This window comes from Arachis ipaensis, chromosome B10 (genome assembly GCF_000816755.2).
Source record: "Arachis ipaensis cultivar K30076 chromosome B10, Araip1.1, whole genome shotgun sequence".
NCBI classification, from domain to species: Eukaryota; Viridiplantae; Streptophyta; class Magnoliopsida; order Fabales; family Fabaceae; genus Arachis; species Arachis ipaensis.
The window spans coordinates 804,736-827,863 of NC_029794.2; the positions used below are offsets into that span (position 1 = coordinate 804,736).

General features: G+C 33.6%; 2 protein-coding genes across 4 annotated transcripts; both read left to right on the plus strand.

Annotated features, from left to right (window-relative positions):
• Window positions 526-11,229, plus strand: LOC107619878 (protein SUPPRESSOR OF npr1-1, CONSTITUTIVE 1). Of its 3 annotated transcripts, none has more exons than XM_021112850.1 (7): window positions 526-924; window positions 1,018-1,592; window positions 3,018-4,131; window positions 4,348-4,509; window positions 5,014-5,142; window positions 8,205-8,327; window positions 8,858-11,218. In XM_021112850.1, the coding sequence occupies exons 3-7, from the start codon at window positions 3,160-3,162 to the stop codon at window positions 11,171-11,173; spliced, it is 3,702 nt and encodes a 1,233-aa protein (XP_020968509.1). In that variant the 5' UTR covers window positions 526-924; window positions 1,018-1,592; window positions 3,018-3,159; the 3' UTR covers window positions 11,174-11,218. The 3 variants fall into 3 exon arrangements, with proteins under 3 accessions (XP_020968509.1, XP_016177602.1, XP_020968510.1); XM_016322116.2 differs by having other exon boundaries at window positions 1,031-1,592; XM_021112851.1 differs by lacking the exons at window positions 526-924; window positions 1,018-1,592 and having other exon boundaries at window positions 8,858-11,229.
• Window positions 15,384-15,755, plus strand: LOC107619879. The gene has a single exon (XM_016322117.1). The coding sequence runs from the start codon at window positions 15,384-15,386 to the stop codon at window positions 15,753-15,755; it is 372 nt and encodes a 123-aa protein (XP_016177603.1).

Sequence of the window (23,128 nt, forward strand, 5' to 3'; positions counted from 1 at the left end):
AAATTTAAAATAAATTAAAATTATTAAATATTAAAATAATAAATCTCATATTTAGTCTTAGATAACTATTTATGATGGGATTACTCTCATAAAGACGCTTAAAACGTCTTTTTTGTAGAGACGTTTACGTATCGCAATATTATTAGACGTATTAATGAATCGGTTATTTTTAAATAACAAATTCAAATAAAATTGATTTTTATTTTTATAACAATAACAATAAATCCAATTTTTTTAGGGATTTAATTGTATTTTTAAATTTTTAGAGATATAAATGTCTGCAAAACAAAAAGTTAGAGATATATTTGTTTTGAGTTAAGTATGATTTTAGTCCTCAACATAGAGGCCGAAAACAAACTGAAACCTTGGACCATTTTGGAGCGAAAAAAAGTTCAGGACGAAATAAATTTTCAGCCCCTGTATTGGGGACCAAAATCATACTTAATCCTATTTATTTTTTTATCAAAAAAAAAATCTAAAGATATTTTAGTTGATTTGAATAAGCCCCTTGTTGATCGATGATTCTAATATTTACTTGGATCACTGAAAAAGAAGGAGAAGATGATAAGAACGCATCAAGGACAAAGTCGAAGTCCCCAGGTCTACTCCTTGGCCTCTCCCTTTCAAGCTCATTTGACTGCTGCCTCTACTTTGTAGGGTTTTGAATTATGTTCTTCCTGCTTTGGGGTAACAATAGTAAATTACTAGATTAGCCTCATATCTGTGTGGGGCAGGTTCGGGTATGAGAAGCACAGTAGTGTCATCTTCTTTTAATTATAAATAAAGTCATTATTATTGATCCTGAAGCACAGATTCACAGACCTATATTTTCATGAAGGAAGCTTGAGATCTTAATCTTATGCAGTTGTAGAACCTCATCAGCTTCCACATTTCAATAGCCTCAAATTGTTATTGGCCACACTGGTATTATCACTTGTGTTTCTTATGTTTCCTATGTATCAAATAATTATGTCATTTTTCCTTTCTAATTTCTATATTTGACTTTCTTATTGTTAGTTTACTTTTGCAGATTGTTGGGAGCGTAATATTTACAATTCAAACCTTACGATTTAAATTTCCTCATTCTCTTGGTTGCGTGGAACGGCTTCGTTCCTGGCCTTGAAACGTTGCTGAAATGAACTATAAGCATGATGTGTTCATCAGCTTTAGAGGCACTGATGTCCGGCGTGGTCTGCTTAGTCATCTGAAGAAATATCTGCAGCATAAGAAGATTGATTTCTATGTAGATGATCCTAAACTTAATAAGGGAGATAAAATATCATCAATACTCACGGCAATTGAAGAGTCACAAATTCTGTTGGTTATATTCTCAAAAAACTTTGCTTCTTCTAAATGGTGTTTGGCTGAGCTCAAAAGATAATAGAGTGTGCTGAAAAAAATGAACAAATTGCTGTGGTACCTGTCTTCTATAAACTAGTTCCAGCAGATGTGCGGCACGAGAGAGGAGATTATGCTGCTGCTTTTGTTAAACATGAAGCTAGGGAAGACAAGGACAAGGTACAAAAATGGAGATCTGCTCTAGCTAAAGCTGCTGAAATTTCAGGATTTACTTATCCGTTGGACTCTGAGTTGTAAGCCTCCTCCTCTTTTTTATTTTTATTTTCATTTTCATACTTGTTACTATTTGTTGTTAGTCAAATGACTTATTTTCTGTATTTTTTATGGTATTAATTTGCATTACGAATTTGGTTACTTAGTTTGTATTGAAAAGTGAACGGTTTAGTTTAAAATGATTATTGTTCAAAATTCTCTTTGTCCATCTATATTTTTCCTAGATAAAAAATATCAAATGGTTTAATATGTGATGATAGGTTAGCAACTTAGCATAATATAGATACTTAAGTTTTAAGTCATTAGACTTGTGTAACTACTAACTACTCATGCAACTAATTGTTGTATCGAGCAAATAGTTACACAAGTCTATTGACGTAAAGCCAAAGTGATAGATTCATTCATATTGTGCTAACATATCTTATTAATATATTTGACTAACATATTTAACATAATACATATCAACTTTTTAACTATTATCTTCAAATGAGTAATTACCTTAATTTGATTAAATTTGGTGATATTTACTCACAAATTTCAAATTCAAATTTATAAAGCTCTTCAACTAATGAACTGTTAAGTTATGCTAAGTGATGTGGATTGGGTGACTAGTCAAGTTAGTTGAGAATCAGTTAGACTAGTGTATATAATGCAAGAATCAGTTAGACATAGGTAGAGCTTGTAATACTTCTCTCAACTCAAGCTATCACTTCCTCTGTAATCGTTTTTCTCCTTCTTCAACTTCTTTCTTATTCTCCAAGCAAACCTTCTCTGTTCTTAAACTTGTTCTTAAACTTTTACCCAAACATCACAGTGTTCATCGCGCCAAATCCAATAAATTTATCCTTTCTCCCCTAATATTTAATGTGTGTGTAGGAGAGGTTACTGTTAATGTTGCAAGTATAAGAAGTAGTGTATAAAATTAGTCTCACATTGAAGAAAGCAAGGAAGAATGAGGAGTTTATAAGTTGAGAGACCCATTAATTTATTCCCTTAAGATTTTGAGTTGGATATAGTATTTTTTCATTTTATGTTGAGTTAGGGTCTTAGGGATATTGATCTCCTATTGTTATTAATTAGATTAGACACTATATAAAAGCACATCTTCGCAAATCGTTTCAATATATCTATAAAAAAATTAAAAAATATATACATAGCGAAGATGATTTAGTATAAATATTGCATCAAATTGAACTCTCCTTTCTTTGCTTTTTAATATCTTCTGTCTGAAAGTCATCAGATGATGGTAAATTAGAATCTGTTGAGAATCAGTTGTGATCAGTTATGCCAGGCTGGCAGTAGAGATATCAGAGTTAGTTAGAAGTACAGCTCATTGCTCAAGTCAGAGAGCTATCTATATAAACCAAAACTCTATAATAACTCATCATTCTCTCTATCAATCAAGAATATTCTCTCAAATTCTCTCTGTTTCGTTTGTTTGCTAGGGATGAATCCGATCTTGTTGATAAAATTGTAGAAGACATTTGTAGCAAACTGAGAAAGTTTTCCTCAAGTGAATCAGATGACCCAGCTAAATCAAATGGCCTCGTTGGAATTGATAAAAATGTTGGATGGATTAAGTCCTTAATGACAAATGATTCTGAACAACTTCGACAGATTGGAATTTGGGGCATGGGTGGCATAGGTAAGACAACCATTGCTCAACTTGTGTTTGACAAATTTTCTCACCAATATGAGGGCTGCTACTTCTTGGAGAATATAAGAGATGAACTGAAAAATAATCAGTTAAATTATTTAAGAGACGAAGTTGTTTCTAAGCTATTAGGGGAAGAAAATCACCATATAACTGGTGCAAGCAGGGCAAATTCCTCCACCATGAGGAGGCTAAGTAAGAAGAAGGTTCTCCTTGTGGTAGATAATGTGAATACTCCAAAGCTTCTAAGAGATTTTCTTGAACCAATTCACTTTGGGCCAGGGAGTAGAGTGATTGTAACTAGCAGAAATAAGCAAGTGTTTACTGCAGGAGTATTTCATGAAATACACCATGTCAAGGAGCTGAACTCTGAAGAATCCCTTGAACTCTTCTGCTTAAATGCCTTCAATGAAAGCCAACCCAAAAGGGGATTCGAAGAGCTATCTAGAGAGGCAGTTGCTATTGCCAAGGGTGTCCCATTAGCTTTAATAGTTTTTGGTTCATATTTCCATTCTAAAAGTAATGACATATGGAAATGTGCCTTAGAAAGATTCAAGAAGTATACTGATCCTGATGGGGAAATTCAAAGTGTGTTGAGGTTTAGTTATGATGAATTACATGACATAGAGAAAAAGGTTTTTCTAGATATTGCATTCTTTTTCAAAGGAGAAGATAAAGATTATGTCATAAGCCAGCTGGATGCTTGGAACTTTCATGGAGCTAGTGGAATAGCCTCTCTCCAAGAGAAAGCTCTTATAGCCATTTCAAAGGACAATAAAATACAAATGCATGATTTAATGCAAAGAATGGGTTGGGAAATCGTTCGTCAAGAATCTGCTAATCCCGGACGACGAAGCCGAGTGAATGATCCAGAGGAAGTGTATGACATATTGAAGAATAACAAGGTAAGATAAAATTTACCATAATGTTAAATGTTAAATATATATAAGAAATCAATTATCAAATAATTATTAGTAAATAATAATGTTAGAATATCAAATATATATTGAAAATGTGTGAAACAATATATATATAGGAAATTTTTTATGTATATGTAAGATTTTTGTAAGAAATATTAATATTAGATAGTGTTGTCTTATTGTTATTCTAATTTTGATTAGGGAAGTGATTCAGTGGAAGGCATACTGTTAGATTTATCTCAAATCGGAGAGGTAGCCTTGAATGTTGACAGCCTTAAAAAGATGCCTAATCTAAGATTAATCAAGGTTTACTCTCCATTGCCTATTGAGGTTCCTATGCAAATTAGATATTTTATACCACAGGTAATTAAAAATCTTGATTTGATTTTACTACGTTGATCAAGCACTTTTTTATTTTTGATATTGGGTTAGTGGTGGTGTATAACTGCACTAGGTGCTTGACCGGAGTGTGGCACCTAGAAATCGCTGGGTCCGATTTCATGGCCCCCAAAATTTTTTTCCATCTTGCCAAGAAATCGTTGGGTCCGATTTCCTTGTACAAAAGAAAAATCTGAACGTTAAGCATGAAATCGGTGGGTCCGATTTCCATGCACTGCCCTCCATGAACCACAAATCGGACGGTCCGATTTGTGTCCTTTTTTAGCTGCAATAAATCGGACCGTCCGATTACTTCTCTTCATCTGAACGCCGCCACACCGATGTAAAACTTCCCATAGTTCCATAACCCAGCATTACACCACAGTTGGTGTCATATAAAAAAAAATTAGCCTTGATCAAGATATTGTTTTTCCATTGCATTGAAATATTGGATTTTCTTATCTTTATTTTTTTTTCCCTCTGCTAAAGGATTTTCTCAGTGTGCTTTACAAAAGAATAAAAATGGATGACTTGACAGAAGAGTTATTGGAAGAATCTGGAAGCTTGAATCAATCATGTGATAATGAGGATATCGATGATGTCGTTGAAACTATCAAGGTAAAGAGAAATCAAATTAAAAGTCATCTTATTTTAGATGTGTCTTGTTTAGAAATTATAGTATACTAGTATAGTTAAGCTTAGTCCTATTAGTAGAGCAAAATGAAGTTTTACTAGAAATAATAACTTGTAATATGCAAGTTGAAGCTTAGTTTATTTTCTCTTTTAAGTAGTCCCTCAATTTTAACACTCAAAATTAATTTTGATCCATTGGATTCATTCATAATTTCATACATTCATACACACAGACACACTCATCCATTCATCTTCTATAATTTCCATCGCATTACACTTTCGCAGTGAGATTACTTCTTGTTGTGAATCATACGTGTGAGCAACTAAAGCCACACTTAGTGGCACAAAATTAAAGTGCTAGTGTTAGTTGTTTTTGAAGAAAATTTTATTTAAGCGGTGAAGTAAATGGAATGATTAAAAATTAAGTTTGTTTGGTAAAATATTTTAAAAAGGTCCTTTTTCACAAATCTTTCTTTTATTGTTTGGTAAATAAAAAAATTGTGTTAATTTATGTTTGTGGTTTTTATTTTTTAGAAGTTAAAGATTTTAAATACACCCAATCATGTCTAATACGATACAACTCAACTACAGAATGACTTTTAAAGCCATAAACTGTAAATACACAGCATGCAGATATAATACAGTTCTAAAAACACACCTAATCATGTCTGTTATAATACAGATGAACAACAACAAGTAAATTAAAATAACAAAAAACCAGTAAAGTGTAGATACACCCACACTTCTAGCTAAAGTACACCCAAACAAGAATTGATCTACACCCGAGCGTCTGCTACAAATTCCAAGTAATTAATCACAACTAATACATTGAATCGACAGATTCACGTAAACGTGTTACTTTCACAGTAATCCTATGTAAATTACTGAAAGAAATTTCATACTAATCCTATGTAAATCAAACCTCAGGGACTTCGTTAGATTCTGACTCATAATCCACTTCGCCTGCATTCAGATGACAATCTGAGGTTGTATGATCCATTATCTTCAAAACGAGATCAAACTTTGATTTCGAAAAACAACAAATCAAAAATAGAAAACGAAGATGGAGTTGCAGAGAGAGACAAAGGTAACCTAAACGAAGAAGATGCTAGTGAGAAAAGGAGAAGAAAAGAACAATGGAGAAGAAGGAGGGTAAACGCGGGAGAAGAAGAAGAACGAAATCTCAAAATAACGAAAACGAAAAGGGAAAGAAATATTTTAAATCTGGTAGTTAGATATACGCGCGATATTATATAGCGCGTGTAATCAACGTACCTGAAACAGCGCGTATTTTGATCTTATTGTTTAATGAACTTGTAAAGCATACAAGCCATCTTCTTGTTCGGAAACATTCCGCACTTCCCTGGTAATGTAATTCCTCACGTCCTTTTCGATAAAATTTAACTCGCGGTGACCCCCGGCAGCCGCAACAAATGATTGGTAGGTTTTGCTTGGTCTGATACCGGCCTCCTCGTTATTCTCTATCGTACGACGAATGGACATGCTTAGTTCCCTGTGCTGTTTGAGCATCTCTGCTTTGCTTGGACAGCAGGGGTGTGAATGATCCAGCACAACCTTTGAAATGATCCAAGCACCGACATCCTTCAATGTGTGTATATAAATTCTTGCAGGACAGTTTAGACCGGCTGTCGGATTGGTCTTCTCGGCCGGAGATATTTTAGATTTCCATTTTCCCTCTTTGCTACATGTAATCAGTTGGTTCTTAATCTCGTTTCCCTTCCTATTTGTGCACCGAACTCTTGTAGAGAAACCTGCAGCCTTGGCGTAGTTCCTGTAAAATTTTCCAGCATCTTCAAGGGTAGTAAAGGTCATTCCAACCTTTGGAACAAGCTCGTCATCAACAACTGAGAGAGGCTGCAAAATACACCGTGTCAGAACTGTAAATACACCCATAGATATGATTCAAATACACCCAATCATGTCTAATACGATACACCCTAACCGCAACAACTCAACTACAGAATGACTTTTAAAGCAATAAACTGTAAATACACAGCATGCAGATATAATACAGTTCTAAAAACACACCTAATCATGTCTGTTATAATACAGCTGAACAACAACAAGTAAATTAAAATAACAAAAAACCAGTAAAGTGTAGATACACCCACACTTCTAGCTAAAGTACACCCAAACAAGAATTGATCTACACCCGAGCGTCTGCTACAAATTCCAAGTAATTAATCACAACTAATACATTGAATCGACAGATTCACGTAAACGTGTTACTTTCACAGTAATGTTCAGCAATTTTTCAACTACACAATGCTATACAAATTACTGAAAGAAATTTCATACTAATCCTATGTAAATCAAACCTCAGGGACTTCGTTAGATTCTGACTCATAATCCACTTCGCCTGCATTCAGATGACAATCTGAGGTTGTATGATCCATTATCTTCAAAACGAGATCAAACTTTGATTTCGAAAAACAACAAATCAAAAATAGAAAACGAAGATGGAGTTGCAGAGAGAGACAAAGGTAACCTAAACGAAGAAGATGCTAGTGAGAAAAGGAGAAGAAAAGAACAATGGAGAAGAAGGAGGGTAAACGCGGGAGAAGAAGAAGAACGAAATCTCAAAATAACGAAAACGAAAAGGGAAAGAAATATTTTAAATCTGGTAGTTAGATATACGCGCGATATTATATAGCGCGTGTAATCAACGTACCTGAAGCAGCGCGTATTTTGATCTTATTGTTTAATGAACTTGTATGGCATACAAGCCATTAGGGCTTGTATGCAGAGCTTTTCCGTATATATAAGTAGGAGATTTTTAGTGGTATTGTTCTCAAAAGTTTATTGTTCTCTCCTAATCACTAGAAAGGTTATAGTGCTTTCGCACATTAATAAAAGGGTAATGTTACATAACCAATAACTTTCTTGTCTGATATTTTTTCCCTTGTCACAAGGGTTTTTCTACGTAAAATATTAATTGTATGCCAGTTCCACTTTTCTTATCTCTATTGTTGTTAAATTTACTACTTATATAACTCTGTTACCCAACAATATGATATAAATTTCAGGGAACTCAAGTAGATGGCATAAAAATTCTTGATACTATTATAGAGATGCATATTTTGGGAATGCCTAAATTAAACATGCCGATGCATGTGGAGCATCCTATGCCTGGTTTGCCGATAATGCAGGTGATAAGAATACATTGTTTTGAATTATTCTTAGAGGAGTGTTAGGGGCAGTAACTTTTGTGTTATGTAACCATCAATTGGCCATCAATAATGTTTTTAATAGTATGAGATTACATCCAATGATGGGAGATCACTCATTTTTCTTTTGATGGTTAAGTGCTGGTCACAAAACACAAAAGTTGCTGCCCCCTAAACTTTCTCTTATTCTTAATTAATTTTTTTCAACTACCATCAATTAATATTTTTAAAATTATTTTATTTATTTTAAATTATATACCTAAACACTAAAGTTAATTGGTTTGACTAAAAGTCAGTTTCCAATCCTTTCTCTCTTATTGTTTCAAGCTGGAAATTCAGGTACAGTAAATTTTATGTAAAATTGTTTGATAGATAAAAATTGTTAAATAAGTTGACATGATTAAATTGTGGCTCTTAATTATCAATTTCACATAAAGTTCACGGCATCTAAATTTTAATCATCTAATTGAAAGTCACTCTGATTGTGTTGCTTTGGTTTTTATTTTTCATAGGATTTGGTAAATGATACAACTCAGCCTCTGATGCTGTCGAAGTTGTCTAAGTTAGGGGGTGTTCATAAATTGGCAAATTACAATGAAAATGATGGAGTTCTGGTTTTAGCAACAAATGATCTAAGTAGATCAATGCCACAGCGGAATCCCAACATTGGATCTGCGGTGAAAGAGTTGATCAGCCTTGGAAGTGAGTTTCACGTGAAATCCACTCACCATCTTTTCATGGAAGGTTCCTCAGTTTCAAAGGGCTTGTCCTTGTCAACAAAGGAAATAAGATCAATAAATTCAACCTTTAACAGAACGGAAGCATTGAACTCCTCCGTGGAGCTCTTCAAGAATCTTGAATGCTCAGATGCTAAAGCTCTACAATATTATGCAGAGACTACAATGGAACTATTGAACTCCTCCACGGGGTGCTTCATTTCTCATGATTACTCAGATATTGATGATCTGCAACTTGAGACTACCCGTAAAGATGAGTTATCTTTTCTGAGATCTACAAACTATTACAGGCTTCCTAATTGCAGAGAGAATAAACATATTGGGAAACCGAAGCTTCTAGTCCTGTTTGATGGGCTACGGTATTCCGAACAAATGTCTTTCTTGGTTGTTGGTGGATCGAGCCTCCAATGGAGTTATTTATGGTGCATAAGTAATAATTCTCAGTTTATGCAAATTCCTGTTGGTCCTCAGTTAACGAATTGTGTACAGTTGTCTCTAGAAGTATTTCCAGGGAGTTTGCCTTTGCTTTTGAGCATCATGCATCTTCCTCCGCATCTTAAAAGCCTATCAGTGCATGATGGTAGAAGTTTTTGGCATAAAATAAAGCTTCCACCATTCATTCCAGACGTGCGTACTAGTGGCAGAATGCTCATGTGGCGGGAAAGTTTGCCATCGAAGATCAATCATCATGTGTATCTGAGATTGAGAGATCGTAACAATCTTCGATCTATATCAGAGCTTCCACCATCCATTCAATCCTTGGAAATTTCCAAATGCATTATGCTATTGCGGGATAGTTTGCCTTGGACCTTCAAGTATCTTTCTAGTATTGAAGACCTGACATTAAATGATTGTAACAGTCCTCGATCTATATCAGAGCTTCCACCATCCATTCAATACTTGGAAATTTTCAACTGCATTATGCCGGAGAGTTTGCCTTCGAACTTCAAGTATCTTTCTAGTCTTAAATACCTGACATTGAGATATTGTAACAATCTTCTATCTATATCAGAGCTTCCACCATCCATTCAATCCTTGGAAATTTTCAAATGCTTTATGCTGGATAGTTTGCCTTCGAACTTCAAGTATCTTTCTAATCTTAAAGACCTGACATTAAATAATTGTAACAGTCTTCGATCTATATCAGAGCTTCCACCATCCATTCAATCCTTGGAAATTTCCAAATGCATTATGCTCAAGAGTTTGCCTTCGAACTTCAAGTATCTTTTTAGTCTTAAAGACCTGACATTGAAAGATTGTAGCATTCTTCTATCTATATCAGAGCTTCCACCATCTATTCAATCCTTGAAAATTTCCAACTGCATTATGCTGGAGAGTTTGCCTTCGAACTTCAAGTATCTTTCTAGTCTTAAATACCTGACATTGAGATATTGTTACAATCGTCTATCTATATTAGAGCTTCCACCATCCATTCAATCCTTGGAAATTTCCAAATGCATTATGCTCGAGAGTTTGTCTTCAAACTTCAGGTATTTTTCTAGTCTTAAAGATCTGACATTGAGAGATTGTAGCATTCTTCTATCTATATCAGAGCTTCCACCATCCATTCAATCTTTGGAAATTTTCAACTGCCTTATGCTGGAGAGTTTGCCTTCGAACTTCAAGTATCTTTCTAGTCTTAAATACCTGACATTGAGATATTGTAACAATCTTCCATCTATATTAGAGCTTCCACCATCCATTCAATCCTTGGAAATTTCCAAATGCTTTATGCTGGATAGTTTGCCTTCGAACTTCAAGTATCTTTCTAATCTTAAAGACCTGACATTAAATGATTGTAACAGTCTTCGATCTATATCAGAGCTTCCACCATCCATTCAATCCTTGGAAATTTCCAAATGCATTATGCTCAAGAGTTTGCCTTCGAACTTCAAGTATCTTTTTAGTCTTAAAGACCTGACATTGAAAGATTGTAGCATTCTTCTATCTATATCAGAGCTTCCACCATCTATTCAATCCTTGGAAATTTCCAACTCCATTATGCTGGAGAGTTTGCCTTTGAACTTCAAGTATCTTTCTAGTCTTAAAGACCTGACATTGAGAAATTGTAACAATCTTTGGTCTATATAAGAGCTTCCACCATCCTTTCATTCCTTGAAATTTTCCAAATGCGTTATGATGGAGAGTTTGTCTTCAAACTTCAGGTATTTTTCTAGTCTTAAAAAGTTGTCATTGCATGATTTTAAAAATTTTCGATTTATATCAGAGTTTCCCCATCCATTCAATTCTTGTATATTACCCCATTGCATTATACTGGAGAGTTGACTTTCGAACTTGCAGCATCTTTCGCATCTTGAATTATTGTCATTGAGTGGTTGTACAAATCTTCATACACCAGAGCTTCTTTCATCTAGCTTCAAGCGTCTTCCGCTTCTTAAAAGCTGTCATTGCGTGGTTGTACAAAGTTAATCTATACCAGATCCACGGGAGTGGATCCTCTCCAGTGGGAAAAAAACTGGATAGTGTCCAGTGTTTAATCTCACCATTCATTGTTCTCTCTCTCTTATTAATTTCTGGTCTCACTTATAAAATTAAAGGTGAGAGATCACACTTTATTCTCTCCAGTGAAAAAAAATGGAGAGGATCCATTTCCCCAGATCCACCATCCATCCGATTCTTGTATATGATGAGTGAGGTGACTGAGGCAGCAATCATCAATTCAAATATTACAGATTGCAGGTCAGTTTTTACAACTTTGATCAAAATTATGTGGTGCTAGTAGAAAGTAGGCTGAAGCTATTGTTTTAGTTCTTGCCTTAGTGCATACAAAGTAGAGAGAACAAAATTTACTTATTGTGTGTGTCTATTTTGATTTTGTTTAATTTCTTGTATTCTTATTCGTAGATGTATGTTCACATATATATTTTTTAATTTATTTTAACAGGAACTTGGAGTTGTTTATTTGAAGTATGAAGCTTTTGGTTTTATGGACTCTATCATTGGATTTTGTATCAAGACTTATCTTATTTTCCTATATTATGTTGTGTTATTTTATTTTTTAAAATTTTAATGTTAAACTTTAATTAATTTGTTGTTTTAAAATTTGGACAAAATTTATTTGTATGGTATTTCAATATCTTATGTTTTCTTTTTTATTCTTTTAATTTTTTTCATTAGAAATTTCATAAGAATTTGAAAGGATATAGAATGGAAATTCCTATGGAGACCGTGGAAAACAAGAAATGGAGAATGAGGCTCAACTAGGGTGTTTAATTTTGAGTTGATTGAAATTAAACCGTTTATCCAATCCAATTCAAATAAAAAAATCGATTAAAATTACACTAATTTAGATTTGATTAGATTCTATTTTTTACAAACTGTTGAATCGGATCGGATTTTGGATCTATTGTTCATAATCGATTCAATCCAATCCAAATGGCACAATGTGATATAATATTATTATTTTATTATTATATTTACAATTATATTTATAACATGTTCAATTTGTTATATATTTTTATATTATTTATGTATTATTATTATTTAATAAATATTTTATGTTCAAAATATTTTGATTAGATTTTACAAACTGTTGAATCGGATCGGATTTTGGATCTATTGTTCATAATCGATTCAATCCAATCCAAATGGCACAATGTGAAATGTGATTATTATTTTATTATTATATTTACAATTATATTTATAACATGTTCAATTTGTTATATATTTTTATATTATTTATGTATTCTTCAAACTTCAGGTATTTTTCTAGTCTTAAAAAGTTGTCATTGCATGATTTTAAAAATTTTCGATTTATATCAGAGTTTCCCCATCCATTCAATTCTTGTATATTACCCCATTGCATTATACTGGAGAGTTGACTTTCGAACTTGCAGCATCTTTCGCATCTTGAATTATTGTCATTGAGTGGTTGTACAAATCTTCATACACCAGAGCTTCTTTCATCTAGCTTCAAGCGTCTTCCGCTTCTTAAAAGCTGTCATTGCGTGGTTGTACAAAGTTAATCTATACCAGATCCACGGGAGTGGATCCTCTCCAGTGGGAAAAAAACTGGATAGTGTCCAGTGTTTAATCTCACCATTCATTGTTCTCTCTCTCTTATTAATTTCTGGTCTCACTTATAAAATTAAAGGTGAGAGATCACACTTTATTCTCTCCAGTGAAAAAAAATGGAGAGGATCCATTTCCCCAGATCCACCATCCATCCGATTCTTGTATATGATGAGTGAGGTGACTGAGGCAGCAATCATCAATTCAAATATTACAGATTGCAGGTCAGTTTTTACAACTTTGATCAAAATTATGTGGTGCTAGTAGAAAGTAGGCTGAAGCTATTGTTTTAGTTCTTGCCTTAGTGCATACAAAGTAGAGAGAACAAAATTTACTTATTGTGTGTGTCTATTTTGATTTTGTTTAATTTCTTGTATTCTTATTCGTAGATGTATGTTCACATATATATTTTTTAATTTATTTTAACAGGAACTTGGAGTTGTTTATTTGAAGTATGAAGCTTTTGGTTTTATGGACTCTATCATTGGATTTTGTATCAAGACTTATCTTATTTTCCTATATTATGTTGTGTTATTTTATTTTTTAAAATTTTAATGTTAAACTTTAATTAATTTGTTGTTTTAAAATTTGGACAAAATTTATTTGTATGGTATTTCAATATCTTATGTTTTCTTTTTTATTCTTTTAATTTTTTTCATTAGAAATTTCATAAGAATTTGAAAGGATATAGAATGGAAATTCCTATGGAGACCGTGGAAAACAAGAAATGGAGAATGAGGCTCAACTAGGGTGTTTAATTTTGAGTTGATTGAAATTAAACCGTTTATCCAATCCAATTCAAATAAAAAAATCGATTAAAATTACACTAATTTAGATTTGATTAGATTCTATTTTTTACAAACTGTTGAATCGGATCGGATTTTGGATCTATTGTTCATAATCGATTCAATCCAATCCAAATGGCACAATGTGATATAATATTATTATTTTATTATTATATTTACAATTATATTTATAACATGTTCAATTTGTTATATATTTTTATATTATTTATGTATTATTATTATTTAATAAATATTTTATGTTCAAAATATTATTTATTTATTTACTTTAACTAATCTATAATTTTATTTTTATTGTTATGTTATCTATTGAACACCTCCACGGGGTGTTTCATTTCTCATGATTATTACTCAGACATTGATGATCTGCAAGACTGTAACTTGAAACTACCCTTAAAGATGAGTTACCACTTTGACAATGATTGCAGCTGAGTTTAAATCTTGGATTCAAAATATGGAGCTTTTGGACCTTGTACTTGCTGATCGTATATTCCCATAGTTTAGGAGTCAGTCGTGTAACCGCATTGATAAAGTTTTGGTTAGTTTGGAGTGTTTGGAAGAATTTCTTGAAACAAGGCTTAGAGGAGGTCGGAGAGGTTTATCAGACCACTATCCATTGATTGTGGATATCACAAGATTAGGAGGGGGTTGAGACCTTTTTGGAGTTTGGATGCTTGGTTTACTTATGAGGATTTCTTGAGGATGGTGAAGGAGGAGTGGAGGAATTTGAGCGACGTACAATTCATTGACAAGCTAAAGGCTTTGACGGTCCCACCGGGTAAATGGCATAAAGAAAATTTTAGGAACATGGATATGAAAATTATGAATTTTGAAGAAGAGATAAAGAAAGTAGATGATATGGTTAGTAATGGAGTTGTTGATAGAACTGTAGAAGCAAGAAGGAGGGCACTGGTGAGCTCTTGTAAGAAATGATATATAAAAAAAGAGTTACATTGGAAGTAGTTGTCGCGATCCAGACATGCCAAGGAGATGGATAAGAACACCTGCTATTTTCACAATCTAGCCTCAGCTTGAAGGAGAAACAATCAGATTGAGTTCTTACTGATTCATGGGAGGATAGTGAGAAATCAAGCAAGGATTAAGGTTTCTTCAGAGACTTTTATAAGAATTTATATCATCAGGAGACCTCGCCGGTGATAGGATTTCGTGATGGATTGGTTAACCGGATAACTGAGGAAGAGACAGCAGAGTTGGAATGGATGCCGTCTAATGAGAAAATTAAGGATGCAGTTTGGGATTGTGAGTCAACTAAGGCACCAAACAGTGATGGGTATAATATGAATTTCATTAAGAAGTGTTGGGAGGATGTTGGTGGGGAGTTCACTGCAGCCGTGATAGGATTCTTTTAGTCAGCTATTTTACCTTGGGTTGCGAATGTTGCTTGGGTGGCTTTGACGCCAAAGTTTGTTGGAGTTAAAGAAATCAAGGACCTTAGGCCGATTAGTATGGTGGGTTGTGTTTATAAGGTTATATCAAAGATCCCGGTTCAGAGGATGCGGAAGATAATGCCAGGGTTGGTAGAAGAAACACAGAGTGCTTTTGTGCAGGGTAGAAAGATACATGATAGGGCTTTGATTGCATGTGAAACTGTGCAGTGGCTGAAGTTGAAGAAAAAGAGTTCGAGAATTATTAAACTAGACTTTCAAAAGGCTTATGATAGAGTCAAGTGGAGTTTTGTGGATATTGTTTTGCAGAAGATGGGGTTTGGCCGTAGAAGGAGGGAGCGAATAAAGGAGTGTGTGTGTTCTGTGTCTATGTCGGTCCTAATAAATGGCTCTCTCTCTAAGCCATTCAAAATGGAAAGGGGTCTACGATAAGGGGATCCTCTTTCTCCCTTTCTATTTGTGCTTGTTGTGGATGTTCTACATATGATGATTAGAGAGGTAGCGCAGAATGGACGCATTACTCCGTAGTTGGTTGGAAGGAATAACATTGAGTTGTCACATTTGCAGTTTGCGGATGCCGGATGATATTATACTTTTTTGTCCTTCTAAAGAAGAGACAATTAGAAACTATAAGCGGTTGCTGCGGTGCTTTGAGATGATATCAGGGTTGAGTATTAATTTTGACAAGTCCAGCTTGATCCTGGTTAATTGTGAGCAGAGTTAGGCACAACAGATGTGTTAACTATTGGGGTGTAAAGAGGCGTATTTACCTATCAGATATCTTGACATTTTTTTGGGGACAAATTCAAAGTTGTTCAAGACATTGAAACCAATGATTGACAAGGTAGGAGAAAGCTAAGTATGTGGAAAGTGAAGTCTCTGAATAAAGCAGATAAGCTGGTTCTCATTAAATCTGTTCTTAATAGCCTGCATATTTACTATCTCAGCTTGTACAAAATGACGAAGGCAGTAGCAGAAAAAATAATATCCTTACAGAGACACTTTTTGTGTAGTAAGGAGGATGGGAGGGACGGGATGCCTCTAGTAAAATAAAAAGTTGTACTGACCCCCCAAAAAGGCAAAAAGTTTGGGAGTTGGTGATGCGGTAATTCGAAATACAGCGCTCCTGTTCAAGTGGTGGTGGAGATTTTCGAAAGAGGATTGTCCACTTTGGAAGAAAATTATATGTTCCTATAATAACATGAATCCTTCTGAGATGATTTGTGATCAGCTATAAAATAGGTCCTTGGAAGGATATTTGTCAACTACAAATCAGGGAGCCACAAGTGAGAGAGAAGATCATCAGAGGCTTGGCTATGGAACTAGGGGATGGCAGGATAATCCGCTTTTAGGAGGATAGCTGGTTACCTTGTAGTGCTCTAAAAGTTACTTTTCCAATACTTTTTTTGGTCTCAAATCTTCAAAGATCTGTCATAGGGGATTGTGAGTTTTGGGATGGGTTAGAATGGATTTGGAATTTCTAGTGGCGACGAGAGTTATTTCAATGTGAGCTGGAACTAGTAAACTAGCTTCATTCGATTCTGCAATCAGTAAAATTGACAACTGAGAAAGGATAGAGTGGTCTGGAAATTTGATAAAAAAAAAAGGTGTTTATTCTACTAACTCATTTGTGCAGGTATTGCAGGCAGAGGTACTTCCAGCGGATATCACAAACTATAGCTTTACTAGTACTATTTGGAGAGGATTTGTCCCACCAAGGGTTGAGTTGTTTACTTGGTTTGTACTGTTTGATAGGGTGAATACAAGGAAAAGACGGTGTAGCTTAGGTGTTATTGGCCAGAATGATAACATGTGTGTTTTATGTCATAAGCCTGTTGAAATTGTTTTTCACTTATTCATTAGTTGTGAGCTCACTTGACAGGTGTAGTGTGTTTGGTTGTTCGCTCTTGGAAGGATATGGACTATTCCAAGTACGCTCAAGCAACACTATGAAAGTTGGACGGATATATCAGCGAGAAAGATAGAACAGAAGCAGTGGTTGGTTGGTTTTTTGCAGTCATCTAGATAATTCAACTAGAAAGAAATGATAGAATCTTCAAAAATCAAGGTTTAACTGTGGTGGACATTATTAACAGATCATTTACAAGTTACGATGAGTGGATTGATGGTGAACCCTATAGTTGTTGATGGCAATGACGGAGATAATTAGAGATTGTTATTTTTGGCATTATGAATTTTCGTTTCTTTTCTTTTGCTCCACCTTGTTGTGTTGAATTTTTTTACTTCAAAAAAATGTGAATTACCATTTTTAAGATCTACATACTATTAAAAAAAAATCAAGTGAGAGAATTCAATTCAAAATTATAAAATATTAAATTTATGAGTTTGTATATGTCTATTGATATACTAATCAATAATATAAAGTATATAATTTTTAATAAATTTTATTATAAGATAATTAAATTTTTAACAAGTATTTGTATAAGATAAATTAGTGTTTTTTTATATAGGAGCCAATTCATTTGAAAAAATAAAAATTGATTAAAAATTAAAGTATCTGAGTTAAATTTTTTAAGATTAATATAAATGTTTATTCATAAAAATATTTGTGCAAGAGAAAGATATACTATTCTAAACACCTAAAATTTCAATTCTACCACTAAATCTTAATACGTTTTAAAAATTTAACTTTTATGTTCCATTAAAACTTTAATAAGTTAATAATTAATCATTTTTTTCTTTCAATTTTATCCATATACCCCTTTGTCACATTATCATCGTCATCAACTCATCATCCCTTGCCACTTCTTCCTTTCCTCGATCAGAATAAACAACCCCTAAAAAAAACTAAACCACATTCATTTTTGAAATCAAACAATTTTGTCTTGAATGCCTATTGCTGACCTTTGACCTTTTTATGACTTATTTTGTAAAATTTTTATTATTAAAAAATATTTTAATAAATAATTTTCAATAAGCACAAATAATAATAATAATATATTTAGTAAAATAATTTTTGAAATTTAAAAATATTATAATAAATATAAATATAAAAATTAAATTTAGAAATTAATTAATGTATAAGATATTTTTAATTTTAATAAACGCAAGTCAACTTTAAAAAAGTTTTATCTTAAATATTTTTAAAAGTATCACTATCTTTAAAAATTATAAGCACAGGTATACGATCTTTTCGATTTATCAAACACAAAATAATAAATTTCTGCTTTTAAAATATACAAACACCTCTTTAAAAAAATTTGTCAAATTAAACCTATAAAAAAAAATAAACGGACAAAGGCACATATGAAGAAATTTGGGGTGAATAAAAATACATATAAAAGATTTGTAAATACAAAAGTACAGCTCAAAGGTTATTTTCAATAGACAAAAGTGTCATATGATTAGTAAGACTTTGATATTTATGAATCTTTAATTTAGTGTATATTTTTGTTCATTGAAAATAGTTTTTACGAATTTTTAGCGTGTATTTTTGTCCATCTCAAAATTTTTTATGTATACTTTTATTTATTTATTCTTAAAAAAATAGAATCTGAATTCAATTAATTCAAATTAAAATATTTTAAATTGTTTTGATATTATAGACTATTAAATAAATTAGTTGTTAATAAAATAAATGTGAACAAATTAGTTTCTTATGAATTCTAGAAATTTTAATCATCGACCATATTATTTTTTAGAAAATTAAAGACTAACTTGTCTCTTTTTTAAAAAAGTTAAAGATTAATTTGTTTTTTTTATTAGGGATTATATTATCTAATATTCTAAATTAGCAAAAATCATTTTGTGTTTTTTTTTTTGTTATAGGCTAATTTATTCAATACCAAAATTGTTAAAATCTAATATCTATTAGGTACCAGACAAATGACACAGCAAAATATAGAGATAAAAAATTAGAAATTTGTATAAAATATGGAAATAATTGAATAACTTTCTTTGAGAATTACAACTTCTCTCTATCACAAGGAGACTACAATAACACTCTCTCTTGACAAAAGGAGAACACACTTCTCTCTATATATATAGAAGAAAACTACTCAAAGAAATATTATGTTATTCTATCTGGATGACTTGATTAAAATGAATTAAATAAAAACTCAATTTATATGTGAGTCTCTTCAATATGAACCATCCGTTAATTAGAGGTATATAATTCTTCTCTTTTTCAACCATTAAAATTCTAAGGTTATAAATTAAGATTGTTTATTACCTTTCATTTTATTTAGTTATTATTTATTTATATATTTTCTAAAATTAGCTTTACTATTTTTTCACAATCTCCCACTTAAAGCTAATTTTGATAAATTTTTAAAATTCATGTTACTCATGTATTCCATAGGTCGTATGAGGATCTACACCATTCAAACTTTTTCGTGTTGATTGGTTTTGTCATGGCATCTGTTAGGTTATCTTTCGTGTGAATCTTCTGCATATCAACACTTCCTTCTTCTACTACTTCTCGAATAAAGTGATATTGTACTCCAATGTGTTTTGTTCTTGAATGAAAGGCAGAATTCCTTGCAATGTGCAAGGTACTCTGACTGTCACAATACACAGAAATCTTCTGTTGTTTGTGCCCGAGTTCTTCTATCAACCTTTGGATCCAAATAGCTTCCTTGCATGCTTGTGTAGCTGCCATATATTCAGATTCTGTAGTAGATAAAGCTACAATAGTTTGTAATTTAGATAGCCAGCTCACAGCTCCTCCTGCAAGCATGAACACATATCCTGTAGTAGATTTTCGTTTATCAAGATCACCTGCAAAATCTGAGTCGACATATCCATTGACAATGAATTCCGATCCTCCAAAACATAATGCAACATTCGAGGTCCCTTTGATGTATCTCAAGATCCTCTTAACAACATTCCAATGCTCTTTACCCAGATCTGCCATAAATCGACTTACCACCGCAACTGCTTGAGCAATATCTGGCCTTGTACAGATCATGGCATACATAAGGCTTCCCACCGCTGATGCATACGGTATTCGAGACATTTCCATCCTCTCTGCTTCACTACTAAGGTACATACTTGAGGATAATTTGAAATTCATAGGAAGTGGGGTTGAAATTGGCTTACATTCTTGCATATTGAAGCGTTGCAAGATTTTCTTCAAATAATTCTTTTGCGATAGCCAAATCTTCTTATCTTTTTTGTCTCGGTGAATTTGTATCCCTAAAATCTTGTTTGCTGGTCCCAAGTCTTTCATATCAAACTCCCTAGCCAACCGTGCCTTCAATTCTTGGATTTGATCTTTGTTGGGACCTACCACCAATATGTCATCCACATACAACAGCAGAATGATGAAATCATTATCACCAAACCTCTTGTAATAAGTACAATGATCTGAACTAAGTCTGTTGTATCCAAGGCTAATAATGAAAGAATCAAATCTCTTGTACCAACACCTTGGCGCCTGCTTTAGACCGTACAGAGATTTAGTTAACCTGCAAACCAAGTTTTCTTTTCCTTGTTCTTCAAAACCTTCTGGTTGGAGCATATATATCTCTTCTTCAAGTTCTCCATGAAGAAAAGCAGTCTTTACATCTAATTGCTCTAGATGTAAATCAAATGTAGCACACATAGCCAAAACTACTCTAATAGTAGTTAGTCTCACCACTGGAGAAAATATTTCATTGAAGTCAACACCTTCTTTGCATTTTTCATCTATTTGAACAGTGGTTATCTCTTTAACAATGCTGTCATTTTCTTGTTCCTTTTGCAATTCATCTTCTGCAAATATCACATATCTACTGACAACTACCTTGCGGGCAGTGGGATCCCACAAGTGATACCCCTTAACTCCGTCAGCATAACCCGAGAATATATATTTTTTAGACTTTGGGTCCAGCTTTGTTCTTTCTTGGGAATTGTACATTACGTACACAGGACAACCAAATATATGTAAAGAAGAATAATTAGGTGGCTTACCTTGCCACATCTCCATTGGTGTCTTCAATCCAATTGCAGTTGATGGTGACCGATTTATCACATAACAGGCGGTTTTAACAGCTTCTGCCCAAAAAGACTTAGCTAAACCTGCAGTTTGTAACATAGCTCGTGCTCTTTCTAGGAGAGTCCTATTCATTCGCTATGCTACACCATTTTGCTGAGGCGTATATGCAACTGTGAATTGCCGTTGAATACCTGCTTGCTTACAAAATGTTAGAAAATCACCATCGACATATTCTCCTCCATTATCTGTCTTTAAGCACTTGATCTTCTTTCCAGATTCAAGTTCTAACTTTGCTTTGAACTCTTTGAACATCGCAAACACGTCTGACTTATTCTTGATCGGGTACACCTATAGCCTCCTAGAGTAATCATCAATAAATGATTACAAGATATTTTGCTCCTCCTAGGGACATCTCCGGCGATTCCCACACATCAGAATGAATCAACTCCAATATGTGCTTACTCCGAGCAGTTGATCTACCAAACGTCAATCTATGTTGTTTGCTTGTAACGCAGTGCTTACAAAATGGTAAGTTTACCGATTTGAACCCGGGAATGAGATTACGTTCTACAAGAATATTCAAGCCTCGTTCTGACATGTGGCCTAGTTTGCAATGCCATATCATCGTCATTTCTTCTTGGCTTGTTGAAGCAACTGATGCCTCTGCCTCTTGCAAAGTATCTCCCACAAGCATGTATAGATTTGCTGCAATCTTTTCTGATTTTATTACCACAAGAGCTCCTTTAACAACTTTCAAGATCCCACCTTCAATATGGGTCTTGCAGCCAAGTTCATCCAATTTTCCAATCGACAACAAATTCTTCTTCAAGCCTTTTACGTGTCTTACCCCTTGAAGTGAACGAATAGAACCATCAAACATTTTTATTTCTAAGGCATGATCGTTTCCCATAAACACCGATCCTTTCGAGACAGGTTCATATGTATAAAACCAATCACGATGAGGAGTCATGTGCCATGTTGCTCCTGAATCAACAATCCAAACATCAGTGAGCTGTTTGCTACCTTTAGAACCAATTGTTGCTTCGCCATACAGGATTTCTCTATCATCAGAGGTGCTCGTAACACATCCTTGAGAACTTGATCCTTTTGGAATCTTCTCTATACTCTTCTTATTCCAACAATCTTTCTTGAAGTGCCCTCTCTTTCCATAATTGTAGCATTTGACCTGCTTCTTACTTTGTGACTTTGGTCTACTTTGACTCCCACTGAAACCACGCTCCATTGATTTCCCTCTTGTCATCAACAAAGCCTCTGCTTGTTTTGAGCTTTCTAATCTATTTTCCTTATTCTTGCGCCTAGATTCTTCTTCAAGAACCGCAGCAGCCATGTCATCAAAAGAAAGATAATCAGTCAAAACATTATTAGTTAAGTTAATGATAAGCTGATCATATGAATCTGGTAGACTTTGAAGTAAGAGCTCTGCACGTTCGTTTTTCGCTATGGTATATTCCAACAATGAGAGTTGGAAAAATAGCGTATTTAGATTGTTGATGTGATCCGTTGCCGATGTGGATTCACTCATTCGAAGAGTATAAAGTCTTCTCTTCAAGAATATCTTGTTGTGAAGTGACTTGACTTCATATAATTTGGTGAGAGCATTCCAAATTTCCTTTGCTGTCTTTTTCTCTGCTACACTTGATAAAACTGAATCAGCTAGTGCCAAGTGTAAGTTTGCAACAGCATTGTTGTCCATCTCCTTCCATTTTTCATCTGTAATTCCAGTGGGTCTACTTTCAATTGCTGTCACGCAATTGTCTTTTCTCATAATGGCTTTTATTTTCAATTTCCATACGGAAAAATTACTCCCACTGAATTTCGGAATTTCATACTTTGCTGCCATTTTTTT